Source organism: Ambystoma mexicanum, chromosome 6q, assembly GCF_040938575.1.
Source record: "Ambystoma mexicanum isolate Mex_15411 chromosome 6q, UKY_AmexF1_1, whole genome shotgun sequence".
Lineage (NCBI taxonomy): Eukaryota > Metazoa > Chordata > Amphibia > Caudata > Ambystomatidae > Ambystoma > Ambystoma mexicanum.
In genome coordinates, this window is record NC_090937.1 from 279,465,252 (window position 1) to 279,491,721 (window position 26,470).

The 26,470-nt window shown below is 45.2% G+C and overlaps 1 protein-coding gene across 1 annotated transcript in view; it reads left to right on the plus strand.

Annotated features, from left to right (window-relative positions):
* Window positions 1–26,470, plus strand: part of PRSS12 (serine protease 12) — a 742,297-nt gene that overhangs the window by 381,107 nt on the left and 334,720 nt on the right. Inside the window, exon 7 of the mRNA XM_069630755.1 lies at window positions 15,312–15,508. Within this exon, the coding sequence (XP_069486856.1) occupies window positions 15,312–15,508 (197 nt within the window). The remainder of the gene's footprint in view (window positions 1–15,311; window positions 15,509–26,470) is intronic.

Genomic DNA, 26,470 nt, shown 5'->3' on the forward strand with positions numbered 1-26,470 from the left:
CTTAAGGTGACTGGAAGTCGGTTAAACCTTGAATCCTTCAGAATCTTCAGCTGCCTCTTACAACCAATTATAAGGCTTCCATCGATTTAAGCCAGGAGAACACTCCTCCGGACCTGAGCCTAATTTCTAATCTTTCAGCACAAAATGGGCAACAGTTCCCCTGATCAGACTTTTTTCATCTCCTCCAGCCCCCTCGCCGACACTATTATCCCCAAGACGCCTGTCTGCCGTTATGGGAAGAATGGATGGTGGTTCCAGGGAAGACCCCGATAGGCTCTTTGCTGAAATCAATCAAGTCCTTTGCATATTGGTCTCACCATTAGAGGTCTTACAGCGAGAAACTCAATAGAATACAGTTCTTTTAGAGTCACTTTTATTTAAATTCCACCAGGTACATTTGCACGTTGCAGCAACAGAATTTCTTTTTGCTCACAACAAAAACCAAAGAGACCTCCATCAGACATCGGCGAATACTGACTTACCATCTGGACAAAGGGGGGGCTCTGTACCCGATGTCATCTCTGTGGACGAAGACTCAATAGAGGACATTTCAAGCTCGGTTTTCACTGTAGATCCCTTGGTGACCTTGAAGCCCCCTTCACGTACGCGGAATGGTGGTGCGCAGGGGACGAAATCTACAAACTGCTCCTATAATTAGTCAAAAAAGGAGGTGGGGCATCATTTTTTGCGCTTCCTCTTTACTCAGCCAGCAGTGAAGGCGGCACTGGCTAATCTTGCTCTCAAATCAGCTGCTGCAGCTGTTTCAAGGCCAAGTTTAAATGGGCACCCAATTGATACCGCTCCATGTCTGCGGAAGGCTGCAGGGGCTGATATTGGGGCATCAACTCCCGTTGCACACACTTTGGAAACACCTACTGTAAGGGTAGCAGCTAACGAGGAGGAGGCTTCTATTCTTTTCATGCCTTTAAATGAACATACCATGAGGTGGGCCACACTTACAAGTCACATATTGGCGCCCAATCAAGTTCAATCTGCTGTTCCTTCAACCAGTATTATGGGTCCTCAGGTTTTTCATTAATTAGCTCCCCAAAGTAAGCTGCTTGACGGAAACATGGGGACTCACCCTTCAGAGTTAGTCCCCCGTAACTCATTTTTGAATTAAAACCTGCAGCAAGGGGGAACGCAGGACCGGTATCCAAAAGGTCAGAGCGGCTGAACAACTGACAGTTCTCATACCCAGTGCTTGCGGCAGGAAGACCACTCTCCAGTAAACTCTGTTACGATCTTAAATGAGAGTGTGATCCCTGATATTCGTTCTTTGGTGCTGAATCTTACAAATATATTAGCACTTTGAAGAGAGATTTCGGCCTTGTTGAACATTAATTCTAAGGGCCTGGAACGGATCTATTTGTTACAGAACTGATTTAGCAGTGATTTTCATGAAGTCAGGAACTGTGTTCAACATCCTCTTGAAGGAATGAGACAATCTCAGAATGCTGGGCTTTGATTTGGCCCCTTTTACCGGGAGGGCACCTTACCGGACAGCAGACATTGGCTAAGTGCGAAGCCTGCCAGTCCTAATGGTGGAGGCGGATTTGTGGAAGAACAAGTAACAAGTTTTGTCATCGAAGAGAAGAATAATGGTGTTGGAAGAAAGCCGTGACTGGTTCTCGTTGCTGGGCATATCTCCAAAGTAGACTACATTGCAAAAGGTTGGAAGTTCTTGTCTCCAGGATCCTAGTGGCTTCTCACTCGTTTCTTGGAACTCACGTGGGCATAACCACTTATTTAATAATATCCAGATGTGTCAAAGTCTCAGGAATCATACTATTATTGCCGTTCAAGAATCCTGGCTCTGGTCTCCTCCCTCCCTGGATGGTTATCACGTGTCCTTCCAGGGAGCACGTCATGGAGACTACGGGCACCCGTATGGTGGCCTATTGACACTTGTAAGATCATCCTCTGAGGTTAGGGTGTTGGCCAGTTGTGACATTTCCTTTGGAATTATGGCAACACATATTGAGATACAGATGGGGGGCCACTAAACATCCTGATTATTAATGTATATTGGTACTCAGGCATGTGCTCACTGGACGATGAACTTGCAAATATAACATCAGTTGTAACTGAGTGGTTCTATAGATCACCCAGGGGCCACATCTTGCTGGTAGGAGACTTGAACTCGGACTGCATTTGCTGTCCCTCGCGCCCTGATGGGAGGGATGGGAGCAGCCAGCAAGGTGTAAAGTTGGTAAACAGGAAAGGGTAGTTAGACCGCATGTTAGGACTGGGCCTCTTCCCTTTAAACGGGCCAGTGCCGGGGGACATTTCTTCTCATCCTACCTGGTCTAATGGCCTCTCTAATTCCACCATTGACTAGATTTTTGTGGGAAGCTGGATCTTGGAGAAATACTCCCGACTTGAAATAACTAGTACAGAGCTACGTGACGACTCACTGCTGATGGCCTATTTTGATATTTTAGTCGTGGTGGACCGGTGAATTGTCACTCTTATGGCCCGACCGCTATCTCTTTAAACAGCAAGGAAAACCAAATTATATGGTCTCCAGCGCTGGCCCAGAGAGTTAATGAGCCTCTCAAATGACGTATTGCCTTATTGTCTTGGGAATGGCAGTTTGAGACTTTCTCGTGGGCAACTTTGAATGTTTTGTGGCGGACACAGTTGAGGTTAGCCTACCAAGAAAAGGTAAGAGCGGGCCTGGTCCCAAGAAACACTGACATGTATATTGTAAAGAACTTGTACTGAGGAAAGGAGGGCTGAGGCGGCTGACCAGGAGTATTCAAATTAACAAGTTCCTGACCATCCGGCAGAAGTGGTTACTTATGGCAAGCACATTGATCTTATAAAAACTGGCTCCGTGCTTGATATCAGCTGGATGCCAAGGCTATGCTGACAGCCCTCTCCAATAAAAATGTCTGCGCATTTTGGACTTTGATGTAGCAGAGGCCGACTGGGTATCCTACTGGGTATCCCACTTTGGATCTCTTTATGCCCTCCCTGACCGGTCCTCACCAGTAGTACTGGCTCAACCCCCACCAAGCTCTGCAACATATAGCATCAATGTTAGCACAGAGGTGGTTCTAGAAGTAATCAAAGTTGTTAGTACATCCCAGGCTCCAGTGCCAAACAGGCTGTTGAATTACTTATTTAAGTTAGATCCGATGATATGGGCTGGGGTACTGTCGACTTTGTTTAACCACGTGCTGCTGACAGAGCATTCACCCCCACTTGGTCACAGGCCCATGTTATTCCCATCTATAAGAAAAACGCAAGAACAAATCCATGTAACTATAGGCCCATTGCAATAATGGATGCTGACAGCAAAGTGTTTTCTTGTATTTTGCTAAAGCATCTAGAGACCTGGGCCGGGGAATCAGGGAGAATCTCCAAGTGGCAGATAGGTGCCAAGGGAGGTAACCCTGTTTATTTTGCTTCTGTGGACCTCAAAGCAGCTTTTGATGCCGTGGACAGAGACTTTTTATGGCACAAATTACAGAGGTGGGGATACTGTCCGGCCTGCTGAGGTTGAAAGTGGGCCTCTATGATCCCTCAAATATCCAAATGTGTTCAAATCATCAAGGAGAGCTGTCTCGCCCCATGTCTTTCTTCTAGGAGGGTTAGGCAGGTTGCGTTTTACCCCCCTGCCTATTTAATCCGTACATGGCAGATATTGGCAAATATTTACAACCTGGTAAACCCAAAACTCCATAACTTAAGACCATTATGGCTAGGCTGCGCTGATGACTTTTTGATTTTTGATAGCACGCCAATAGGTCCGCAGCACTTGCTCGACAGATTCGTTACTTTTGTTAAGGCTCACTCTTTATCAATCAATGCGAACAAGACCAAAGTGATGCAACTATCTTCCTCCAAAAAAACGGTGTCCTTTAAGTGGAGAATTCATGCTGAGCGAGTGGAGACTATTGATTCCCTTCTCTATATTTTGATTACTTAAAAAATAACTAAAAGGTACTGCAGTCTTGGCACCTAACACGTGCAACTAAACTATCAAATCAGTTGTGCAGAATCGACCCTAGATACTGCAAATGTTCCCTTTTACCAGCTATTCATTATTACGAAGGGAAAATTGTTCTGAAGATCCTATATGGGATCGAAGTTAACGATCTGTCAACAGTCAATTACTTACCGTTTATGGAAGCTCTGATTTGGAGGAAAGCATTACATCTCCCCTGCTCAGTTCCACACTCTGTCATACGATATGACCTGGGCTTAACTTCTCTGAAAGCTATGGCATATTGGAGATATCTTCCACTATACAGGAGGAAAATCTTGGCACCTAGTGTTAAAACATTGTATGAGGACCTTAGAGGAATATGCTGGAAAAAGGGCTCACGAGTCCTGAAAGAACTAGAGGAGTTGTGTTCTGTTTTAATGGCTGAAAGCGGGTCTGACTTTGTAGAATTGATTGGGAACCAGTGTAAGGTAAAACGTGCACTTTACGATCTAGATTGGGTTAATACAGTGGATCAATTCTTCCACCAATGTCTTTCAATGGGTCATATGAGTGTCGATCATAAAAAGCGAGGTACACTGGTACCCTTCTTGTCGGTCTATCCCGACAAAAGCACTTGTCATCTCTTTTTAAGGTTTCAGTGGAACTTAATCCACACAAAAGAGATTTTGGTTCGATATGGGCTGGTTAACGAGGAGTTGAATTTTTGTTGGTTTTGTCAAGACAGGGAGCAGAGAAAATCAATAAAACTTTTGTTTCTCCATTGCACTGCTGTCCAAGGACCTAGATTGAATGCTTTTGGAAAGCATTTTAACATGTTTGATAGTAGAGGTTCAGAGGTTATGTGGAATTAGTGTTTATCGGGATCTGCTACCTTTGTTGTCATAGCAGTTGTGTCATTTGTTTAGAGCTTTGAATATGGACAGGAATTTTGATGGTTAATGGATCCTTTTCTTTTTGTCCTAAACATTTTTTAGTATTGTAGTATTTAACAATGATGTTGTGGAAATGTTTTGAATATTTCTTTCTTTCTTTTTTTCCCTTTCTTTTTCCTATTTTAATCAAAATTCTTTTTTCTGTTGCTTACTTCATTTTTCATTTGTGAATGTTAAAGGTTAAATGTTTTTAACCAAGAAAAAAAAAGAAAAGAAATATATATATACTCAAGCGTAGCCTAGGCCAGATGACACTTTGCAGGATTGTGTCTCAACCCCACCTTCAGCAGTGTTTGGATGACCATGTACAGATGGCTTCTGTGCACAATCCAGGTGTGAGAGTGGGTCATAATGTCATCAAAACAGACTCCTCCATTGCCATAGGGCTGAAACCATTATCCATTGGAAAGTAACCAGTGCCCCTTGCATTCCCAAAGGCAGCACAGTGAATTGGAACAGCCCTTCAAGAGTCGGGAATGCATACATATCCTTGTTTTATGGGGCCTAAGAGAGTTTCCAATAGCCTTTATTGATCTAACTTTGAGATATATGCTGAGGTGCTTATTCTTCAAATTGTTTCATTGATGCCTGGCATTGGACAGGCATGAAAATGGAATTGTTTGACATTCTGAAAGTCTATCTGCGCCTCTCTGTCCCCTCAACATAAATATTTGGAGGGGCTGATATAAATAATTGTTATGCACAAGATCCTTTGAATCTCTTCCTTGAAGAATTGTCATCCCGCTTCTGGTAGACAGTAGGCACTCAGCTGTACTGACTTCCCAGGTGGAGTATGTATGCGATGGAAGACAACTTTCACTCACCAATGTTTCTTGGAAAAGACATCTTTGTAATTATCAATCAAGTCCCAAATGTTTCTTGGTTGGTAAACTGCAGGTCTTCTGGTATCCTTTCGACTCGAGAGGTGAGTCGATAGGCTTCTCTAGAAGGTGACAGCTTGCGATGGCCACTATAGTTTGGACTTCTGCGTCTTTCCACTGATTCAGACAATTGAAGTGGTACACCTAGAAAGGCTTTTTCAGGTCTGTTTACTGGACCCATAGTTTAGGTCTCTGAGGTCCTCGAACCATGTAAGGCCTATGTCATTTTGCAAGCCTTTTGTTTTTGGATTTTGGGAATAGAACAATGATCTTATCCCAGATCATGAACTTGTGTAATGGTGCCCTCTGCTCATTGTGAGCCTGGCACATGTGCGGCTTCACTAGGGGAGACCCTATTAGAAGCTTGCAGGTTTTTAGGACAGCAAATAGGGCCAACGGGAGCAGGGCATTCCAGTTTCTCCCATCTTCATCTACCACCTTTGTTTAGGAGGTTCTTCAAGTTTTAATTAAAGTTTTCATCTAAGTCATCCATTTGAGGATGGTATACTGAAAGACAGACAGAATTGTCAGCAGTGTTTTGGCCTCCTCCATAAGGCGGGTCATAAACGTGAGCCCTTGGTCGAATAAGATCTCTTTTGGGAAGCCCACCCTTGAGAAGAAGGAAACAGTTTCTCAACAATTTACTGTGTTATGTTATTCTTTAAGTGGTAGGCGTTAGGGTACTATATGGCATAACTGGCTATTACCAGGATATACTGGTTTCCTGACATAAAAGGAGACAGAGGATCCATGATTTCGATCCATACCCTAGAAAACGGGCCTTCGGTAGTATACAGGGGCTGCAGAGCAGCTGACCCACGATTACCATAGACGTATTTTGGCATTTCTGACAGCTCTTAAAAAGTGGTTTAAGTTGCTGGAATAAGAACTGGATAACAACATGATCTTGCATTTTGGCTATGCCCTAGTGTCCAGGGGTCAGATGAGAGCATGCCAACTTCAGCACAATTTGTCTGAAAGGGGTGCAGACTATGAGTTGGCAATTAGTAGCTCCAGCCCCTTCACATTATTCTCACCCCTGTACACCAGCCCCCTTCTTTCAGTAAAGAATGGTCCTTGCTTTCTGGGCCCTTCTTCCACTGAAATCACCTGATCTCTGCAGGCATACATCATTGCACTGAGCCACTGCAAACTCAGAGAAAAAGGAGAGATCCACATCTGGGGGAAAGGCATTGGTTAATGGGTTGAGCCACAATCTTTTGCGGCCCTCTGTGCATGGGACAACCATTTACCTCTTTGATTTCCAGAAGGACGATAACTCACATGTGAGTTCAGCGATCAGGTCCCATACTCAGATCACAAAAGGAGCTGTGGAATGATTTATTAAGAGTACCATCCCAGCCCCTCTTTAATATTAGCCTATTACACTCATTCCTATGTTGGGATAATGATTGGCGACCCATCCTGACTTTGGAGTTATGCACCCATAATTATCTCTTGGGAGAGGAATTTTGAATCCTGTGTAAACCAACATTCTCTCTCTCTGTGAATAATAATACTCTCATCATTTTCCAAACTATATCAGTCTTGCCCTTGTGCGGCTCTTTGTGTGGAAGTTCGGGTCGGGTGGATAACCTCCCCATTTTTAGGGGTGGAAGTTGTGGGCATATGGGAACCCTTGAGTCAGGTCCTTTTGAGCCCACCTGTGAGACCAAATGTCACAGTCGAGGGAGTGATTGGACAACCTGAGACAATATAAATGGTCAGAAAGAAGGTTTATTTGAAAGACAAGTAGACTGGTCAGTGTTCAAGCACCTCACATTCCGGGCATCTGAACTCCTTCTTCCTCCCACCCTTCAGTTTCAAAGCGGCATTCTTGAGAGAAACATTCACTCACCAGCCTTGGGATTTTTAATGTCCTACACTTCTTTCTTGGCTGCTGTTTCATCTTGGCTCTTGACAGCGACATCAGAATTAGTGTTGGTCCTTTTGATGTCTCCTAACAGCCACCCTCCATCTCTCAGGGTTGGGCTGGGACTAGACACTGCTTTCTACTCCCAGGAAAGTAGCAGCACCTTACATGTGATTATTTTGTCAGCCTGCCTCCCCACCTGGGTTTTTTTTTTAAGTCTGGGAATCGCCATCTCAACCAGATGTGACAGGTCAGAGATCTGACCCTATTGAGAGGGATTTTACACCCATCTCAACCTGGAGCTGAAGGCCTACTATGGTGTTTACCAGAGCCAGTCCTGCCCCTGAGGTGAGATGTGGGAGTTGGGAGGGCCCCCGTCTTTGTCCCTTATACATGCGCCTGGCTTCAAATGTCAAGTACCACCATCAATCACCCCATGCATGCTGTGCGCAGTCTGCTTCTCTTTTTCCCGTAGGACTACAGGTACCAGAAGTCACTGCAGTGAATGCACAACTTCAGCATGCACAGGGAAGAGAGGTGGCGGAGAGCGAGGAAGCAACAGGAAGCCATGACAGTCAAACTGGCAATTTGGAAGCTCCATCCAACGCAGACAGAAACTGTACCACAGTGACTTTGTTCATAGTGGGCCACCATTGAAAAGAGCCACTGGGCCGGTGTGCAAAAAGAGGGCAGCACTCAAAGCCTGTTTCATACTTTCTGACAATTGTAAGCCAGCCCAGGGGGAAAAAAGGCAGTGTTTGGCCTGAGGAACCAGCTGATGCAGAGCACCAATCATGAGGGGAAATGGAGGATAAAAGAGTGTAGAGGGCATTAGTCAGTGTGTGTTGTTTGGGTGAGTTCAAGAGAGGAGAAGGCAGTCCAAGAAACCAGGCAAAGGAAGGAAAGTGCATAGAGTTGCCTTAGCAAGAGTGTGTGCAAGGCAAGGTATTGGTTGGTAAGAGAAAGTGGTAGAATGTAGTTGGAGGAGATGTGAAATTGAGTGTAAGATGCAACAATGAGATCTAGTAAAAGTGTAAGTGAGTGTGTACGTGCAAGTGAGTGGAAACGTGAATGAGAGAGTGAAAGGAAGCTGAACGGGAAGAAAGTGTGGGTGGATTGTAGAGTAGTTGAGTGTACTGGCAGGAGAAATTAGTGGGGAGGAGTCAGAAGAGAGAGTAGTAGAATCAGAGAGTTGTAAAGTGTAGTGGGAGGAGAAAGTGGTAGAATGTAGTTGGAGGAGATGGTAGCAGAGTGTAGCGAAAGGAGAGATCAGTAGAATCTAGTGAAGGATAGGGAGAGGATAATGTAGTAGAGAGAAGACAAAATGTAAAAGAGAGTAGCATATGTGGGACAGAAGGAAAAGCGAGGGAAGGGAGCGATGGTAGGAGAAAGAACTAGTAGAAGAGTAGGAAGAAGAGACAGAAAGAAGATCATGGCCAATTGTAAAGATTGTTGTTATTTTGTGGGAACCCTGGGTAGGCTCCACCTAGGAATTCCCAGAGGGAGACAGCTAGATAAAGTGTTTGCCTTTAGGCCATCACCATTAGCCAGTCAACTGTAGATAATAGGGGCAACCAATCTGCAGTGACTACCTTGGAACAATGGAATGCCTTGGCTAGGGAGGGGAAAGCCCACAGGAGACTAGAGAGAGGGGGACAGAGCTTAGTGAGCCCTTTATCAAAATCTTAATAAAGACACGTGAACCTTCTTTTAGAGAGGCTGTGTTCTTGAAGACATCTGTGACACAGGCTGGAAAGCTTTTCAATACCATGGGGTTACTGGGTGGCTCACTAGTCACTTCTTCTACGTCCCTTCCTCTTTTTCTCGTCCTCTCCACCTCTCACTTCTTCTCCCTGCTCCCCTTTCCACTCCTCCTCTCCAATCTTTCACCTCGCTTTCCCCTCTGTACTCTTTCTCTTCTCTCCATCCTCCTCCCTTTCCTCTCTACTACCTCTCCACTCTATCTTCGTCTATTTCACCCCTGCACTCTCTCCTCACTTCCCCCTCTTCACTCTTCTCCTTTTCTCCTGTACTTCTCCGTGATCTCGCCTACTCCCTACCACTCAACTCTCTCACCTGACCTTCACCTCCTCACTGCACTTCCACAGCCTAACCTACACTCTCCATACTACTAGCTCCCACACGTTTGCATTAGTCCACTCGCCTTTTATCCCTCCACTGGAGTGGGCATGGGACATGTATTGCCTTTGTGCAATCAGCTCTGTTTGTCGTATTAGCATTTCCTGTGATTGGGAGTCCCTTCCATGAACTATGGATTCCCCTAGTGACATCCTTTGGCTAGTGGCCCACCCTGCAGCTCTGCTAGCAAGGCTGTAACATATGTGTCTACTATTCTGGAGTCATTTCGGGGCCAATCTACTTCCCTGCAAGTGCTCATTCTGGCTTGTATCTCCTTTACTCCGTCTCGCTGTAAGACTACAGTGTTAAAGTTTGCATGGGACCAAGCAGGGTCCGCGGTTCACTAGTCTCCACGTGTAGCGATTGCAAACTTTTTTTCTCCTAAAACATGCTTCCCTGGATGTACTATATGGCTCACGGGAACGAGTGGCAGGGCCGCATGAGTGGCTTGGTCATTTCCATTTTGCTCAGTTTTCCTTGCAGGGGTGAATGTTTCTCAAATGATTTTCAGAGCTACCAGGAAAGACTACAGATGGGCTGGGGAGCCTGGGGAATCCATCATATATGGCCTACCGGGCCAGCATCTTGTAATAGGTGGCATGTCCCAGCTCACAGGGTCGCCCCAGTCCCATCCTCCTACATCAAGCATGTGACTTAGCCAAATAAGCCACTTCTGCACCTTAGACACTAACACTTTACAAATATATGGGCACAGTCCATTTCCTCAGTTAACATCACTGATGGAGAACCCTGTTTTTTCTTGGCTTGAAATGCCTTATGTGTTCACTTTCCTACATTGTGAGTTGCGCTGAAGATACTCCAAAAGGAGTCGGCTTAGAAATAAAAGGATGGACTTAATCAACCCTCAATTATCACACACTGATGATATTTAATCTAGTTTTGGCCACAGAAAGGGGTAGAGAATAATGTTTTTTAATTAACTCCTGAGAGGCTTTGTTCCAGGGTGGGCACTGCAGTAATTGCTTTATGGATATTGTTGGATCCCTTAGTGGCAATTGTAGAGCATGAGTCTTGTTCTTCCAAATTGTAAGTTGCATTGCCAGCTCTACAGAAGATGGGTTTCTTCTTGTCCCCGAAGTTTCAGCACATTAGACCATGGAATTTTCAGTCCATGATAAAGAAAAGGCCTTGTGGGTCCAGGATGGTCAGACTTTTCTTCTGTACTCAGTGTTGGTAGGATTCTGCTGGCCGAAATATTCACTTCTTGTGAACTTGTTTTTCTTCTGTATGTGGCTGTCACCCAGTTCCATACTGAGTACCACAGCAATGGTAGAGTGTCTCCAAGCAGTACACCGCTGGCCAGTCATATATTGTCTGTCCCAATCTAGCCACCATTGAAGGTAGTCTAACATCTGGGATTCCTGATTTAATATATCGCCTGAATACCTCTAAATAGAGCCAACGTTGAAACACTACTAGATGAGGTGGGTCCATTTGTTAGAAGGTATCCCCTCCAACACAGGGGTTGTCCTGAGCCAAATTGGATTAGCACCATGCTGTCTACACCGGCCCGCCCAAGCAATGCATTAAATGTCTTAAAACGGTATAGAAGCCATGCAGCCTTGCCCCCGTCACTGCGTAAAAAAAGAATCCTACAACTCCTGCATTTGGGTAGACTGTATTGGCTCCCTATAGTGCAACATTAAGATTCATGTCTTTTGCTTCATGTACAAAGCATACTGGAGAGGTACCCCTGCCACATTCAGAACTGAGTGTCTAGATGCTAATCTGGCAGGGCCATGATTAAGAATATTGTCCATTTATTGTCCAACAGCCAATTGAAATTGGAACAAAAAGCCCCAGTTCTAGCCAGTTTTCACCAGGGAATATTCTTACCCCTTCGTTCTTCTAACAGCTTTACATTTAGAAATATAGGGCAGTGTTGTAGCATCTTTTGAGTACAGAGGCTAGTAACCCGTCATCTGTGAGATTTACAGCCCCCTTTCCCTGTCACATTTTACAGGTGGGGGGGGGGGGTGTGTGTGTGTGTGTGTGTGTGAGAGAGAGACCATGGTCCCTGTGCCTGCATTTTAAGGGTTAAAGTCCAGTTAAAATAAAGCAATGCTGTCACATACTATTAATGCCGGACTATGAGTTTTGCAGAAATACTGCAAAACAGTAATACCTTTATCACATGTGGTAGCTTTTCACGTCCCCATGAACACAAGTAATGCAGACCAGGAGGTTATTTCCCATTTTGGAGTCCCATAGGGCTCTGTGGGGATTTATCAATTACCGCATGGGTTCATTACTACATGCAGTAATAACCGCATGCCATAATACTATCCTGTGGTGGTAATTACCACCACACAGAAGCAGGCATAGAAGAAGGTTTTAGTGTGTGAAGCTCTGAATTTCATAGAGTGGTAAAAGATCTGGTATTAAAAAATTTTAGCTAGTGGAAAAGCCTGTGTATACAGGATAATGTGCGTAAAGGAAGTCCTTTTCAGAGTGTAAATATATTATGATGTGTATTTTAACGTAATTTATGTTACCAAAAAAAATAATTGTAAAGGGTCTTGCTCCTTTTACGTGGAGTAGTAACCTCAAACAAAATCTCTAAGAATCTGGTGAAAGTTCAACATGGTACATATGGCCAATTGGTGTATCTGCTCCTCATTGTCTTGAATTCCACTTACGGATTTTGGACTCAAATATATAATGTTGAGGGATGTCAGAGTAATACAATTAACGCGCAGCATCATTCGAAGTAGACATGAGATCCTAAAATAAAGTACATTGAAGTCAAATAAAGTTTAAAACGTACATGAAGAATATTATTGTTATAATAATACATACCAAGAAATATTACAATGAATATTTACATAATACATAAGTACATTCCATTAAAAAAATGTATTTTGTTAGAGAACTAGTTTGTTTGTTTTATTCATATTTATATAGCGCACAACAGCCCGAGGAAATTGTGGCACTTGTTACAGTACAATGCTTAGTTACAAAGTCATGAGGCATGTATTTGTTACATAATGAGAAGTTTGAGCAAGGATACAATATATATACAAGGTTACAATATAGTTATATTCCATTTGTGTTTATATGACAATATATCTGACAGGAATAGAGGAGGAAGTAGCAGTGATAGTTGAGGAAAGTGGTCTTGAGGTTGTTGCGGAAGACAGAGATGGAAGTTTCAGCTCTAAGTGTGGCAGGGAGTGAGTTCCAAAGTTTTGGTGCAATATAGAAGCCTAGACCTCCAGCTGTGGCTGTCTTAATGCATGGTATGTGTAGCTGGTTGGTGTACTGAGCTCTGGTGGGGCGGGTGGAAGTGGTTCTTGATATTGCTCCAGATCAGAATGTGGGAGCAGTGTTGTTGATGCATCTGTGTGTGATGGTGAGAATTTTCAGAGTAATGCGGTCTTTGACCTGTAGCCACCGTGCTTCAAGTCTGGCCTGGGATATATGGTCTCTTCTGGGGATGCTCATAGCGGCTCTTAGGGCATTGTTTTGTGTGGTTTGCAGTCTGTGAATGTTCTTGGCAGAGGTGCCAGCTAGGAGAGCGTTGCAATAATCGAGTTTAGCGCCTATAGTTGCTCTAGCTATGGCCAAGCGGTTGGGAGCGGATAGGTAGGGTTTAATGGCATTGATAAGTTTGGTGCTGAAAGCTGATGCAGAGGCTATAGCGCTGACTTGTTTGTTCATCGATAGATTTGCATCAATGTGAACACCTAGAGTCTTGACGGAGGATGATACAGAGATGGTCGAGTTGTCTATGTTGAAGTTGGCGTATTTGGGGCTTAGCTTCGTTATTGTGTTTTTTTGCCCAAGGATGAGGATTTCAGTCTTCTCCCCGTTAAGACAGATGCCGTTGATTGCCATCCATGCTTGGATGGTAGCATAGATGTTGTGAAGGGCCGTGGCATCTTGGTGATAGAGTCCAGATAAAGGTATAATTACTTGTGTATCGTCCGCTTAGTTGGTATATGCAACACCCATGGAGTCAAGTAGGTCGAAGAGGGGTTTTGTGAAAAGGTTGTAGAGGGTGGGGGCTGTATAAGATCCTTGGGAGACACCGCAGTTTATAGTGGTAGGATCTGCATTTGCTGTGTCGGAGTAGACCTTCATGGCTCTTCCTTTGAGGAAGGATGTGATCCAGGATGCTGCTTGTTTAGAGAAATTGGCTGCATGAGTGAGGTGGGTGGTGAGTGTTTGGTGATCTTCCAGGTCAAAAGCTGCTGATAGATCGAGAAGGAGGAGCAGGGCAGGTTTGCCTTTGTCCATGATCTGTGAGATTTTATTTTTTAGGTCTAATAAGGCGGATTCTGTTCCATGCCCGACGCGGAAGCCAGATTGCCTTTTGCCTAGTATGGAATTAGCTTCTATGTATGATTGGATCTGGTTATGAGCTGCTTTGTTCAGGATTTTCAAGAGGAATGGGACTGTCGTTATCGGTCTGTAGTTGTTGGGTTGAGCTGGGTCAAGAGTGGCCTGTTTTAGAAGTGGCCGCACCCAGGCTTCCTTGAGATTGTTTGGGACAGTTCCTGTTTGGAATGATGCGTTAATGAAGGCAGTAATAGGGGTGCTAGGTCTTTAGCGCATTCCTTGATGATTTTTGGAAGGGCAGATGTCTGCTTTGCAGAGAGATGGTTTGAGGTTTTTGATGAGATCAAGGACCTCAGGTTCAGTGATGTCTCTGAAGGCGAATTGAGCCTGATTGAAGTTACTACCCTTGTCTTGTGTAGGGCGGTTAGCTTTTAGGTTTGGGAGGGCTTTGCAGTGGTTTTGGATTTTATTCTGGAAGAGTTTTATTTTGTTGAGCATGGTGGACGGGGTGCTCGCACACCAGGCTTTGTCTTTAGTTATCTTGTCTGCGGTAGCAGGGGGTGTGACTAGTTCATTAAAGATTGTGAATAATTCTTTAGCTTGGGAATTGGCCTTTGAAGTCCTCTAATTGAAAGAGTTGAATTTTGCTGCTAAAATGGCTTTTTCATATTGGAGGGCTATCTGTTTGAAAAGGCTCTTATTTAGGTCACTGGGATCCGTTTGCCGTTTTTTTTTCCGACTGACGCTTTTGTGCTCGGAGGGTTTGGAATTCATCTGAGAACCAAGAGTTGCAGTGAAATGATTTTTTCTTTCTTGCTTTCAAGTGGGGCTATAGAATTTATGGCATAATGCTTAATGAAATGAATTTCTGTTTATATGTGTTTTAAAAAATGTATATATTTTCTTAGTGTATGCAACTTGAAGTATACTGTTAAAGTGGAATCCATGACTTGGGCCTTTTCTGCAGCGAATTGTATGTTATCATTGTTGAAATACACATTTTGTTCCCCTAAAAGATGAACTTGAAGTCTTATTGTTGTATGTGTAAGGCAGCAGCTCCCTCTAACGGTGATAAAATGTGAAGCAGGGAGGGCGCTTTAGACAAACATACATCTGGCCTTTTATTATATAGTATGTACTTCTACAATATACGGTATTGGAAATGAAAGCCACAGGTGTTTTTCAGTGGAAGTAAATGATGTGCATGTTTTGTTGCCTTTTCACAGGTATGGCAAGAATGCAATGGAAAGCCATGCTGAGGACGGCACGGGGCAGATCTGGTTGGATAATGTCAGCTGCTCTGGCAAGGAGACCTCCATCCTTCAGTGCTCGAGGAGAGAGTGGGGAAAGCATGACTGCAGCCACCAGGAAGATGTTAGAATTACCTGCCAGCCCGACAATGGCACCCACAGGCTCTCACTTGGTATGTAGACAACAGCAACAGGTACCTCAGTATATCCCACTCACAAACACAGTAGGCCTGATTTAATAATGTTTGTACTGGAGCAAATTGGTGGTTGCCTGTGAGTATCACAGGTCTGCTCCAGCTACATTATAATGTATTCAGAAAACTTTAAAGTGGAGTAAATCTGTGAAAGCCTGAATCGTCTTTGAGACGCTCACTTGAAAATGTGATTCACAAAGATTTGCTCAAGAGCATCTCCAAATGATCAAGACATCTCCAGGTTTGCTCCAGCCTTAGGCTTTGTAATATGCTAGAAGCGAGGAGGTGCAAATCTCAAATGGCCACGGCCATCTACTAATTTGTGTGAGTATGAATCTTGGAAGTAGCAGACCCTCAATTCTGGATGGAAAATGCAATGTAATGTGTTGTGGAGTGGTCTTGTGTGTGCACCTCTTCCATTTTGATGGCTTTATGTTGTGTGGCCCTGCAGGAAAGGGGATTGGGCAGTTGGGGTGTCTGTGGGATAGAGGCGGAGGCAGAAGCAAATTTAGAGGCGTTAATGTGTGCAGGCCTGTAATACCAGAGACTTTGTTGCTGGTATGAATCTGAATGGCTTGTGGCAGAGACGCTTGGGTGTGTGTTGAATCTAGAGGGGAGAACTTAAGATCACTCAATTGGAAGTCACTACTAAGAGATCGGGCAAGCCACTGGCATGCTGGTGTGTGCCTGATAGAAACGGAGACATGAGCAGTGACATAGGTTTGTGAATGTGGTACTTTGCAGGCAGATCACTGCCGTGTGTAAGGGTTGACTGAGTGAGCCTAAGCTAGTAAGAGATGGAGACTTGAGTCAGTTAGTGGGGGTAGGAGAGGGGGTTGGGGCTAGAAAGTACTCCTGTCTTAGGAGTTTCCTAGGGTTAACGCAATGTATCCAGCATCTGTTTGGACAAACCTATCAAAACCATTGGAATGTTCAAGTTGGCCTGGTTACATTGTTCCGCTTTGTCAACCGGCGAATTTCAAACTTGAAGCTCTCTGCTTGTTTTTGTTTGGTGGGATCTATAGCCACACAAAGCATTACTGCATGCAGAAATTACCACATGCGGTAATGAAAGATCCCCATGGAGTCCTATGGGACTCCAAAACGGGGAGAAACGCAAGGTTCCGCAAAACACGGAATCATGCAGACCCGTACATTTACAGCATGTGGTAACTGTATTACTGTTTGGTGTATTTTCCTGGAGGAAAGAGCACCAAACTCATAAAATCCCTTTGTGTTCTCAATGGACATTCTTTGAGGCAATAAGAACCATTATAGCTCATAGAATATAGCTATAGTGGGCCAGTAGCGCTGGCAATGGCAGCCCAGGACTGGTAGGACTCAGTACAACAAGGACGTGCGGTCGTTACTCGCCCCACCCTCCCCCATGGCAGTAGTTATCAATGTTTGCTCCCCGTGGCTCCATCTGGGGTGCTGATAGTTTGCAAATATTTTTCCCCAAAGGAGAGGAGCTCCACACCAATTGCACATGCTCAATGTCCCCTGGAAAAAAACAGTGGTGGCTGTCGCCATGGGAAATTCACTTGTCTATTTACACTGTGGGCGGCTGCAGAGATGACGCACACCGGAGGCGAGGAGCAGGTAAGTGGGATTGGTTGGGAGCGTAGGAGGGTTGTGAGAATAATTTGGGACCAGGAGACAGAAGAGACGGTCTTGCAAGAGGGCTGCGCCTAAAGGTAAAAAAAACAGGAATAACTAGTCGTGGTTTTCAGGTGGCTGGGAGAATGCGGACCGTCACTGTCTGATTCCTCCCGTGTTTCCAGCCACCTGATAGCCTGAGCGCCGTCCTCCAGGGACTAATGGTTCACATAGGCGACAGATTGGTCAGAACACTACTTTTCAATGCTTTCAACAGCATGGCGCGTACTTACAGCCAATTCCCTGCAACAATCCAGAGAAATGTGTGTGCCAAATACGCCAGGGCGGCCGCAGGGGATTGGTTCAGTGACTAAGATCTTCTAAAAACGTTATACTTTCAAGAGCAACCCTTGTTATAGAGATCCCACCCACCCTTAGCTTGTACCAGGCATTATGGACCCATAAGCCCTCTTAAATGCCCTTGCTGCGTGTAGCAGTTTAACTCAGTCTTCAGAGCCCATAACGCCAGCTACGGACCTTGAACCAGGTCTATAAAGCTTAATTAGAACACTGGAACATGTGCAGTTCCATTGCAGACAATTCACTGGCAGTGAGCAATAATGACTGGGATAAGTCTTTTGTCTCAACATTCCAAAGCTTCTCCTGTGTCTCTCCTAGTTTTAAACATAACATTCTACACTTATTGCACTCGTAAAGCACCCTCACATCTCACAAGCTTTTAACCTGGGAAGAGGCCACCTGGTTATGCCCTTGGAATGCAGCATTATTACATAAATATGAGCTCACGAGTGGACATTATTTTTCAGGACAGGACCAGCATTCCCATTCATTCTGTGAGGGTTTTCAGATGTGAAACAGAGATAGTTGGTACTTGGAGTATACGTTTTAATGGACCCTGGGAGGAAAGACTGAAGGACTGACACTAGGCACATTGATGTGAATTAGAAGGTGGGTACTGAATGATGTGTCCAGAGGTTCTGGCACTGCGGTTGTTAGGACTGATGGCTTGAGGAAAACATTGTTCAGTTATAGCAGGTTTTTACTGTGGGAATCCTATTCGATGTGCGCTGCACAATGTGAACTTCTACAAAGCACGCCACTGGCCGCTATGCAGTGCTATTGAGCAGAGAGAAGTAGCGCGCCCTGGGCCCAATCGGAGACATTCCCACCGCGAGGACGCGCTCCTGCACTGAACCGGGTGGGATTCACAGCACCACTGGGGCCACTTTGGCGAAGGTGAGAAACGGTGGGTCTGAGGGCTCTGCGGAACGCCAGGTGCCTAATCCTTTCACAGCACCGAAGGAACCTGCGCGAGGCTGCTTTCTGGCTCAGCCCCAGCCCCTGCTACGTTTTATTGCCCTCCCGCCTGTGCTCACCCTAGTCCGCTCCAGAGAGGCGGGAGTAGGCCTCATTCCACTGCTGTGCAGATGGCAATTATTCCAAGGTCTCACCTAGCTGCGCTGGGAAGTTGGCTTGGCTGTGCCCAAACGGAAATCCTCTTCTAACCTTCCTCCTCCGCTCAGCGCGTTTTTTTTTTCCCGCCTGAAATTCGGCAGATGTTGCTGCGTTTCCACATTCGCGTTCCCAGTGGTTTCGCTGTACCATGTTGAATGATATATTTTTCTGGTGGGATCCGCGCGGCCGGTAACGCCTTTGGAATGGCTGCAGTCAAGCCCAGGAACAATAATAGGAAGGCAGCCCGTGGGCTGCTGTCCACGCGGACACGCGCCATCTGCGCAGCTGCAGCCCCCTCGGCCATGGGATGTAACCCGAGCGCCCATCGTGTTCAATGAAGTTAAATCCATTCCTCTGCAAATATCGGCTTTCCCTGCTCCTCCAGAAAGTCATAATAATTCCGGACGTGTACAGGAGAAGATTTTGTTTCAGAATCGTAACATATGGAAAATTCACCCTCAGTTGAGTGGTGGATAATGAATGTCCAAGACCATCACTCAAAAGTAACGGGAGTGTTTGCAGGCCATGTTATATAATAATTAGATTTCGGCTCAGCAATCAATACGGGCCTGGTATCCGGTTCCCTTCCTCCCTTACCCCCAGGAGTAATACAAATGCAATGGGTTTGGCATCATATTTGCATATCAAAAGTAAATGCGCGGTTGCAGTTAAAGCAAAGGGAATCCTCACTGGGTAGTAGTAACGAGGAACTCTGATAGCTTCTGAAGCCTGCCTTGACTGATTCTCCTTTCGGTGCGGTGAGCCTAATTTCTTGGCCATCGATGAGCTTGCCCTCATCAAACCTTTCCTGCATAGATGCTGGTGGCTAAACATCACCATCCCTTCACGGTTAACCTTTGAGGAGTTTGTTTAATTTTACAGCTGCGTGGTTAGCAGTGCAGCTGGATTTTTGACACCTGACATTGCGGCTTCTGACCGCCTCGCGGGGCCGGATCACGCGTTGCTTTATGAGATGACTTCACCCATCTCTAAGTAAAGGAGGTTCCGCCATAATTACTTTGCAGTGTGTGTCCTTAGATTCGGACACCCTGGATAAGGCGTGGTGACTTGATCACTGATGGGGGACAGGGTGGGCCAGTGACAGCAGGCCCAGATCAGGGGTGTGCCAAACAAGGAAACTGACATGCGGAACACCAACCTCCATCAGGCATTAGAGGTGCAAAAGCAGTTGTAGAAATCTCAGTTGACGCATTCTTTTATCGCAGACCTGACAGATATGATGTGATCTCTTGCGTTTTCCAAGAGTACAGCTAGAATTGCTAGTGTGGCACTCATCTAAAACCACCTTATGACCCTCACCTCTAGTTCTGATTTTGAGGACCTTTGCAGCTGAATGCTCTTATGGAGGCCAGAGTGATACTCTATTTTCGATAAGCATCAGCTTTTCTTACTTGCAGAGTTCATAGGTCCTTTTTGCCAGTGCTACTGGACCAATGTATCAGTATCCAAAAATACAGGCCATGATGCAAGCTACAATTGTAGGTGTATGCTATTAACTTGTTTGTTGCAGCGGCTTGTATTCCTTGTTTGTTGTAGTGCATGCTCGGTGCCTAGTAGGAGTGGCAGATGTGGCGATTATTGTAGTGGGAGCATACAAGAGACCACAAATCTATCCATTTATGTCTATTTGTCAATTGCTTTGCTTGCTTCCCATATCATCTTTCTTATCTCTCTTATATCTATCTTGTCTTTTTGTATCTCTTCAGCTCTATCGCTCTGTATGTCTTGCGCATATAAGCATCAGTGAGCGCTCTTACACAACCATTGTCCTCAATGAATGCAGGTGTATGATCAGTGCCACAAATAAATGTACTTGTAGAAATTCGATACACTGAAGCAAACCCCTCACAAAGCTATCTCCGAGCCTTGAAATAGTGCAACCACATATCACCCTCATTTCAAAGCGAGGAGAACACATTCTATTAATGGTAGCCAGGTCCAATACCTTAGATATTGGTGACTGGAACAAAGCTGGAATCAGTCTAGACAGCAAATCACACATGCATTATATCCACCCACCCACTCTTCACCTTTCCTATGTATGATACACCAAGAAGCAGATTACTGGAACAAAGTCTGAACATAATGACACTACATGACCAAAGAGAAGTCGCCATGTTTCTACTAATGGATCAGCAACTGGCTGTATCCCAAAAAGTGTCCAATGTTCAAACAAGCTAGACATGTCAGGAGAAAGATGAGGAACGCTCCATACCCTCAAAATATTCACTCTTTCACTGGAAATAAAAGATACAGGAAAGTTGCCATGCTTTCTTCATCTCCCAAGGATTCCAACTAGCTCAATGGTTGCTCTACCAAGAAATGGCAAAGGACACACATAACTGCCCATTATGTCAGGCCATCTTAAGCACCAACTTGCTCATCACTTTTGCTGTCCCCCATTTTCCTCACCATCTTCCCGTCTTCCACTGTAGCCCTATCAAAAGAGCTCAAACCTTTGTATTGTAGGAGGAATTCATCCCAACACGACATTACGCAGTTGAAAATAAGGCACTAGCAATACTAACAATATTGCGTGTGTGCCATCTTTGCGACTCAACAAGCATCTTGTTGCATTGATAACCACAATGCCCGTGATCTTACCTGAGGATAGGTGGACACCACTAGTGGGATCCGTTGAGGTCCATCCAGGGGAGAGTGCGCTGATTACACAAGGTCACACTAGTGAGTGGAGAAAGTGGGAAGTTGAGGGTCTGAATGAAGGGCAAAGGAAAATCCACAATCATGGGCCAAGTCTTTTTCATGTCCTATCTCCCCCTACCCTGGTGACATCATTTTCAGAAGCCCCAGAGCCTGGGCGGGCTGGCTTAATTAATTTAACAGGAATCAGAAACCTAGCCACGTCAGGAATAGTCCAATATGCAAAGAGAAGGAGAACAAAAATGGGACGATCAATAAATATGCAAAGCCACAAAAAGAGATGGGCAGGAAGTTCGAGTGTGGGAGGAGCCTGAACAAGATGCTTGGGCTGTTGAACATTGGCAGCGCCTTAGAAGGAGCTGCAGAGTTGCAAGGAGATTACGGGGTCTCTTTCCTGCAAAGAACTATATGAATATGAAGGGGCTGAAAGGTCCCACTGAGACAGCTGGAGTCTCACACCCTGCCAACCCTCTGAGACAGCTGGAGTCCCAGACCTACCCCAGCACCTTGATAGCGCTGAAGAAGTCACTGCGACTGCTAGACTCGTAAACCTGCGCTGTTGCCAGGAGTAAGCTGAAGGAGTCATTGAGACTTGTACAGTGTCACACTTACCCCAAAACCATAAGGGAACTGAAGAAGTAATTGAGATCACTGGAGTCGCACCTGCCCATCAACCTGAAATGTCTGAAGGAACCTAATAAACTGGTGAATCTGAATCCTACAAGAATAGAAGAGGCCGTTGTAAAACCTAAGACATTGGCGACTCCTATGTCTGCTAGAAGGGAGAAGAGGTGGATGTAAGGTTTAGACTTGTTATTAACATATGTCCTTAGTGTGGCTGGGCCGATGAAAGCCTTGAGACAGGTTTTGTTGTTAGCCTGAAAGACTGAAGGACGTACTGATCCTTGTATAGTTTTCTAATACATATTGGGTGTTAATTCTCATTCATTTGGTAAAGAAAAGGGAAAGAGAAGAAAAAAAGCAAAAATGAGAATTTCGAAATGCACTTGTCCCACTTGGGCCTCCGCGGTAAGACAATGATCAGCAATCAACTTCCATGTAGCAGTTTTGTTTATTTCTGATAGCTGTATATTCTTTTAGAATGGCAATAGTAGCATCTGGTTCCCTTGTGAAAATTATACTTCAGGTTTACCCGGAAGGAGTTCTTTTAACCTCTGATAACAAGCATCTGGTCTTTCAGAAGCTTCCCACTCTAGAATGAACACCAAACCTAGTCTACTTCTCACTGTGCTGCCCGGGACGTGGGTCTCTCAGGTGCACTGGTCTCACACCTAGGTCTAACAACCACATCTATTGCCCTGATACTCCTTCTCCTTCTCCTCTTTCACGCTCACTCACTCCATTCTATAATGCTATCTTATACCCCCATGCATCTTGCAGAGTTCGAGCCCCTTTTATATGTACTATATAAGTCTTGAGGAGCTTCCGGAATTGAAGAAAGTCCTGCTCGAGACGAAGCTGGAGGGGGAGGCTATACCAAAGAAGGGAGCCAGCTGAGGAAAGCGATCGACCTCCTGCCCTCTGTTTAGCTAAACGATTTACACACAAAGCGTTGGTGTCAGAGGAGCGCAGAGGTATAGAGGGGGATATTTAATAAGGGAGAGTTGCAGATAGTGTGGTGCCAGGCCCCAGACAGCCTTGTGGATGATACAGAGGGATTTGAATTTAATCCGTGAAGCAACCAGGAGCCATTGAAGACTTTTTAGAGCAGGAGAGATACAGTCCCGTGGCTTGAGGCCAAGGATAATCTTGCTGCCATATTCTGGATTAGCTGTAGCTGGAGGAGTCGCAGAGTGGAAGAAGGTAGATTCCGGAGGATGCTATTGCAATAGTCAAGCCTAGAGAGAACCAGGGCTCGGGTAACATTGAGTTTCTGGGGAAGGTGAGAAAAAGTAGAATTCCTTTGAGAAGGAAGAGCTGAAAGTGGGACTTCTTGTAAATGTCCTGAGGGTGAGGTAGGAAAGAGAGAGAGGAGTCGAAGATGACTCCAAGGTGTCTGGCTTGAGAGGAGGGAGCAGGGGGAGAGGTAGTGAAGAACTTCATCTAGGCACAGATGGAACAAATAGAAGGCTCCTTCAATATAGATATCTTTCAGGTATGCACCTGCATAGTTCCAGAAAGGTTCTAGAACAAAGTCCTTTAGGCATTGGAAGGCAGTGGGTGCCCCATGAATTCCGCAAGGTAAACGGTAAATTGGAAAAGTCCCCCTGGGGTGGAAAAATCCATCTTTGCCTAAGTGTCTTCATTGCGGGGGACTTGCCAATAACCTTTTGGAAGATCGAGGGTGGAGATGAAGTGGGCCAGCCTCAAGCATTCTACCAGCTCTTCAATTCTCAGATTGGGTACGCACCGAAACAGGAGATCTCATTGAGTCAGCAGAAGTCCATACAAAATCTGTATGACTGATCTGGCATTGGAACGAGTACCAGTGGTGATAACCACTCACTGTAGGACCTCTTGATTACACACAACTCCAGAATGTATTTAAGTTCTGCTCATATGATCTGTTTCCACCATCAGGCATGCAATAGAGCATTAGGCGAATCACTCTATGGGTGGAGTGCGTATGTGATGGGTAATCCCTTGTACTGTGCCCGGCTTAAAGGGGTAGTTCTTTCCGAAATGTTATTGTCCCAATCGATCGGGCATGTATTTTCGATCATACATTGATCCATCAATCCATCTTTAAAAACATTCCTATGCATCTTACCTTAGTTTACCTCACTTTTATACATGCGAAAACACCTGCCTGGGCATCGTCATCTTGTGGAAATCTTATCGCCCTAATTTCAAGTACCCTTGTGGCAGCAATACAGATCACCTACCCCTAAAGCTGACATCACTTGTCAAAACAATATGCTCCACCTATTTTAATAATAGTGGTGGGCGGAGTAGCCAAACGTTCCCTGTCATCACCCACATCATAACGTTATCTAACGCAGAACCAGGAACTTAAACACACACATCCACACAGTACGTGAAACTTTTCTTTCTTTTCACAAAAAGGGTAAAAACCGTATATTTCAAAGAAAGCAGCGATAATCAGAATGGTAGTAAGTACTTTTATTTTTGTCATAACGCTGAAAAGAGGAGATTATGTCCACGAAAACATCTTCTAATGGCGATTCTGTTCAGCAATCGATTAATCAGTCTTTGTATTGTTCACAGAAAGTTCTTATTTTCCATCACCGATTTTGGATCGACTGACATTTTCAAATGCAACACTTTCACATCTGCACGTTTTCATAATCTATAGGCTGCCCTGTTGCTCCTTGTTACTGCCATGGCGAAAGGACAAATTGGTGTCTGGCGATCGTCCCAGATAATGGTTATCACAGATGTGTTGTTCACTAGTATTGTCCAATTTCGGTTGAAGAAGCCGCCAACTGGAAGACTCATCCCATGACAGGCGCACATCGGTACAATGTGTGCAAAATCGAGAATAAAAAAATATATTTCAGTGCCCACATTTTAATATTATATACACATTACATAAATGTGTTAGGTATGGTATGGTAGGTAATGTTTATTTGTATTGCGCTTATACACAGGTAAGTGTTTCAAAGCGCTCAAGGAGGGAAGGAACACAGGGGAAAAACAACAGTCGCTCAGAGCCCTTGAATTTCTGAGACGACAACAGTCTGCACAGGCAGATTATGTGAATATTATACATTTAACAGTTTAGATACAGCAAAATAAGCCTGCCAGCGATTCTGCATTTTTTTCAAGTGCACGTTAAGGGGTGAATACAGGGAGAACATACAGAATGATCTTCAGGCAGGGCTGCATAAAGATCATGCAAGTGCGGGAGGGCAATGGAGGGGAAGGGGAACAAGTGCATCCAGTCAGTAGAGACTGGAGAAGTGCGGAGAGAAAAGCCCTCAAGGTTTTAATTACAGTGCAGTGGGGTGTAGGGCCTTGCGGCAAGTGCAGAAAGGACTGGCAGGGGTACTCTGAGGTTTACCAGGCAGCCAGTCAATAAGCTGTATGGAAGGAGGGAGAGAAGGAAGAGCAGAAAGCTAGTTTAGCAGGGTAGGGTGAGCGAGAAGGAAGAGGAGAAGAGGAAGGTCTTGAGGAGTTTCCAGAACTTGAGAATTTCAGGCTCAAGACTGAGGGTGGCAGGGAGGTTGTTCCAGTGGGAGGCACCAGCTGAGGAAAGGGATCTCCCTCCAAATCTCTGCTTGGAGAACTGGTTCACTCTCAGAAGGTTGGAGGTAGAAGAGCGGAGGGCTCGAGAGGGACAGTATTTAGGAAGGCAACGTTGAAGGTAAGTAGGTCCCAGGCCCCAGAAAGCCTTGTGGACAATGCAGAGGATCTTGAATGTGATCCTTGCAGCCACGGGGAGCCAGTGAAGGGATTTAAGGGCAGGAGAGATGTCCTCCCTGGGTTTGAGACCAAGGATAAGTATCGCTGTTCTGTTCTGGATGAGTTGAAGAGGGTACAGGGCGGAAGAAGGGAGGTTGAGGAAGAGGCTGTTGATGTAGTCTAGCCTGGAGAGAACTAGGGCTCTGGAGACAGTGAGCCACTGAGGGAAAGTGAGAAAAGGTAGAGTGCCTCTAAGGAGGTGTAGTTGATAGACTTTTTTGAAATGTCAGAGATGTGAGAGGAGAAGGAGAGAGTGGAGTCGAAGATGACCCCAAGGTTTTTGGCCTCACAGGTGGGGGTAAGCGCAGGGCCAAGGGAGGCCGGCCTAAGTGAGAGGGGGAAAGCGGGAGCAGGTGTCCCAATGCGAACAATCTCAGTTTTACTTGCATTGAGACAAAGGTTGTTTGCAGCACACCATGACTGAATAGCGGCCAGACAGTCAGGTATGAGTGAGGAGGAGGAGGCGGCTGAGGCTAGCCTTAGGGAAAGATGCATGTCATCTGCATAAGACTGGAAATTAGAGGTGAAAGTGGCAATCACACGTGCCAGGGCAGCCATGTAGACGTTGAAGAACCAGGGGGATAGGTTAGAACCCTGGGGAACGCCACAGGTTAAGAGAGTGATAGTTGAGAGAAAGGCACCAAGTTCAACCTGGGATGGGCGGTTGGAGTGAAAAGAGGTTAACCAAGCCAGAGCCTGATCTGTGATTCCCAAGGTGTCACAAAGCTGTGAGATCAGAATGTTGTTGTTAACCATGTCAAAGGCAGAGGAGAGATCAAGGAGAATGCGGACAGAGGG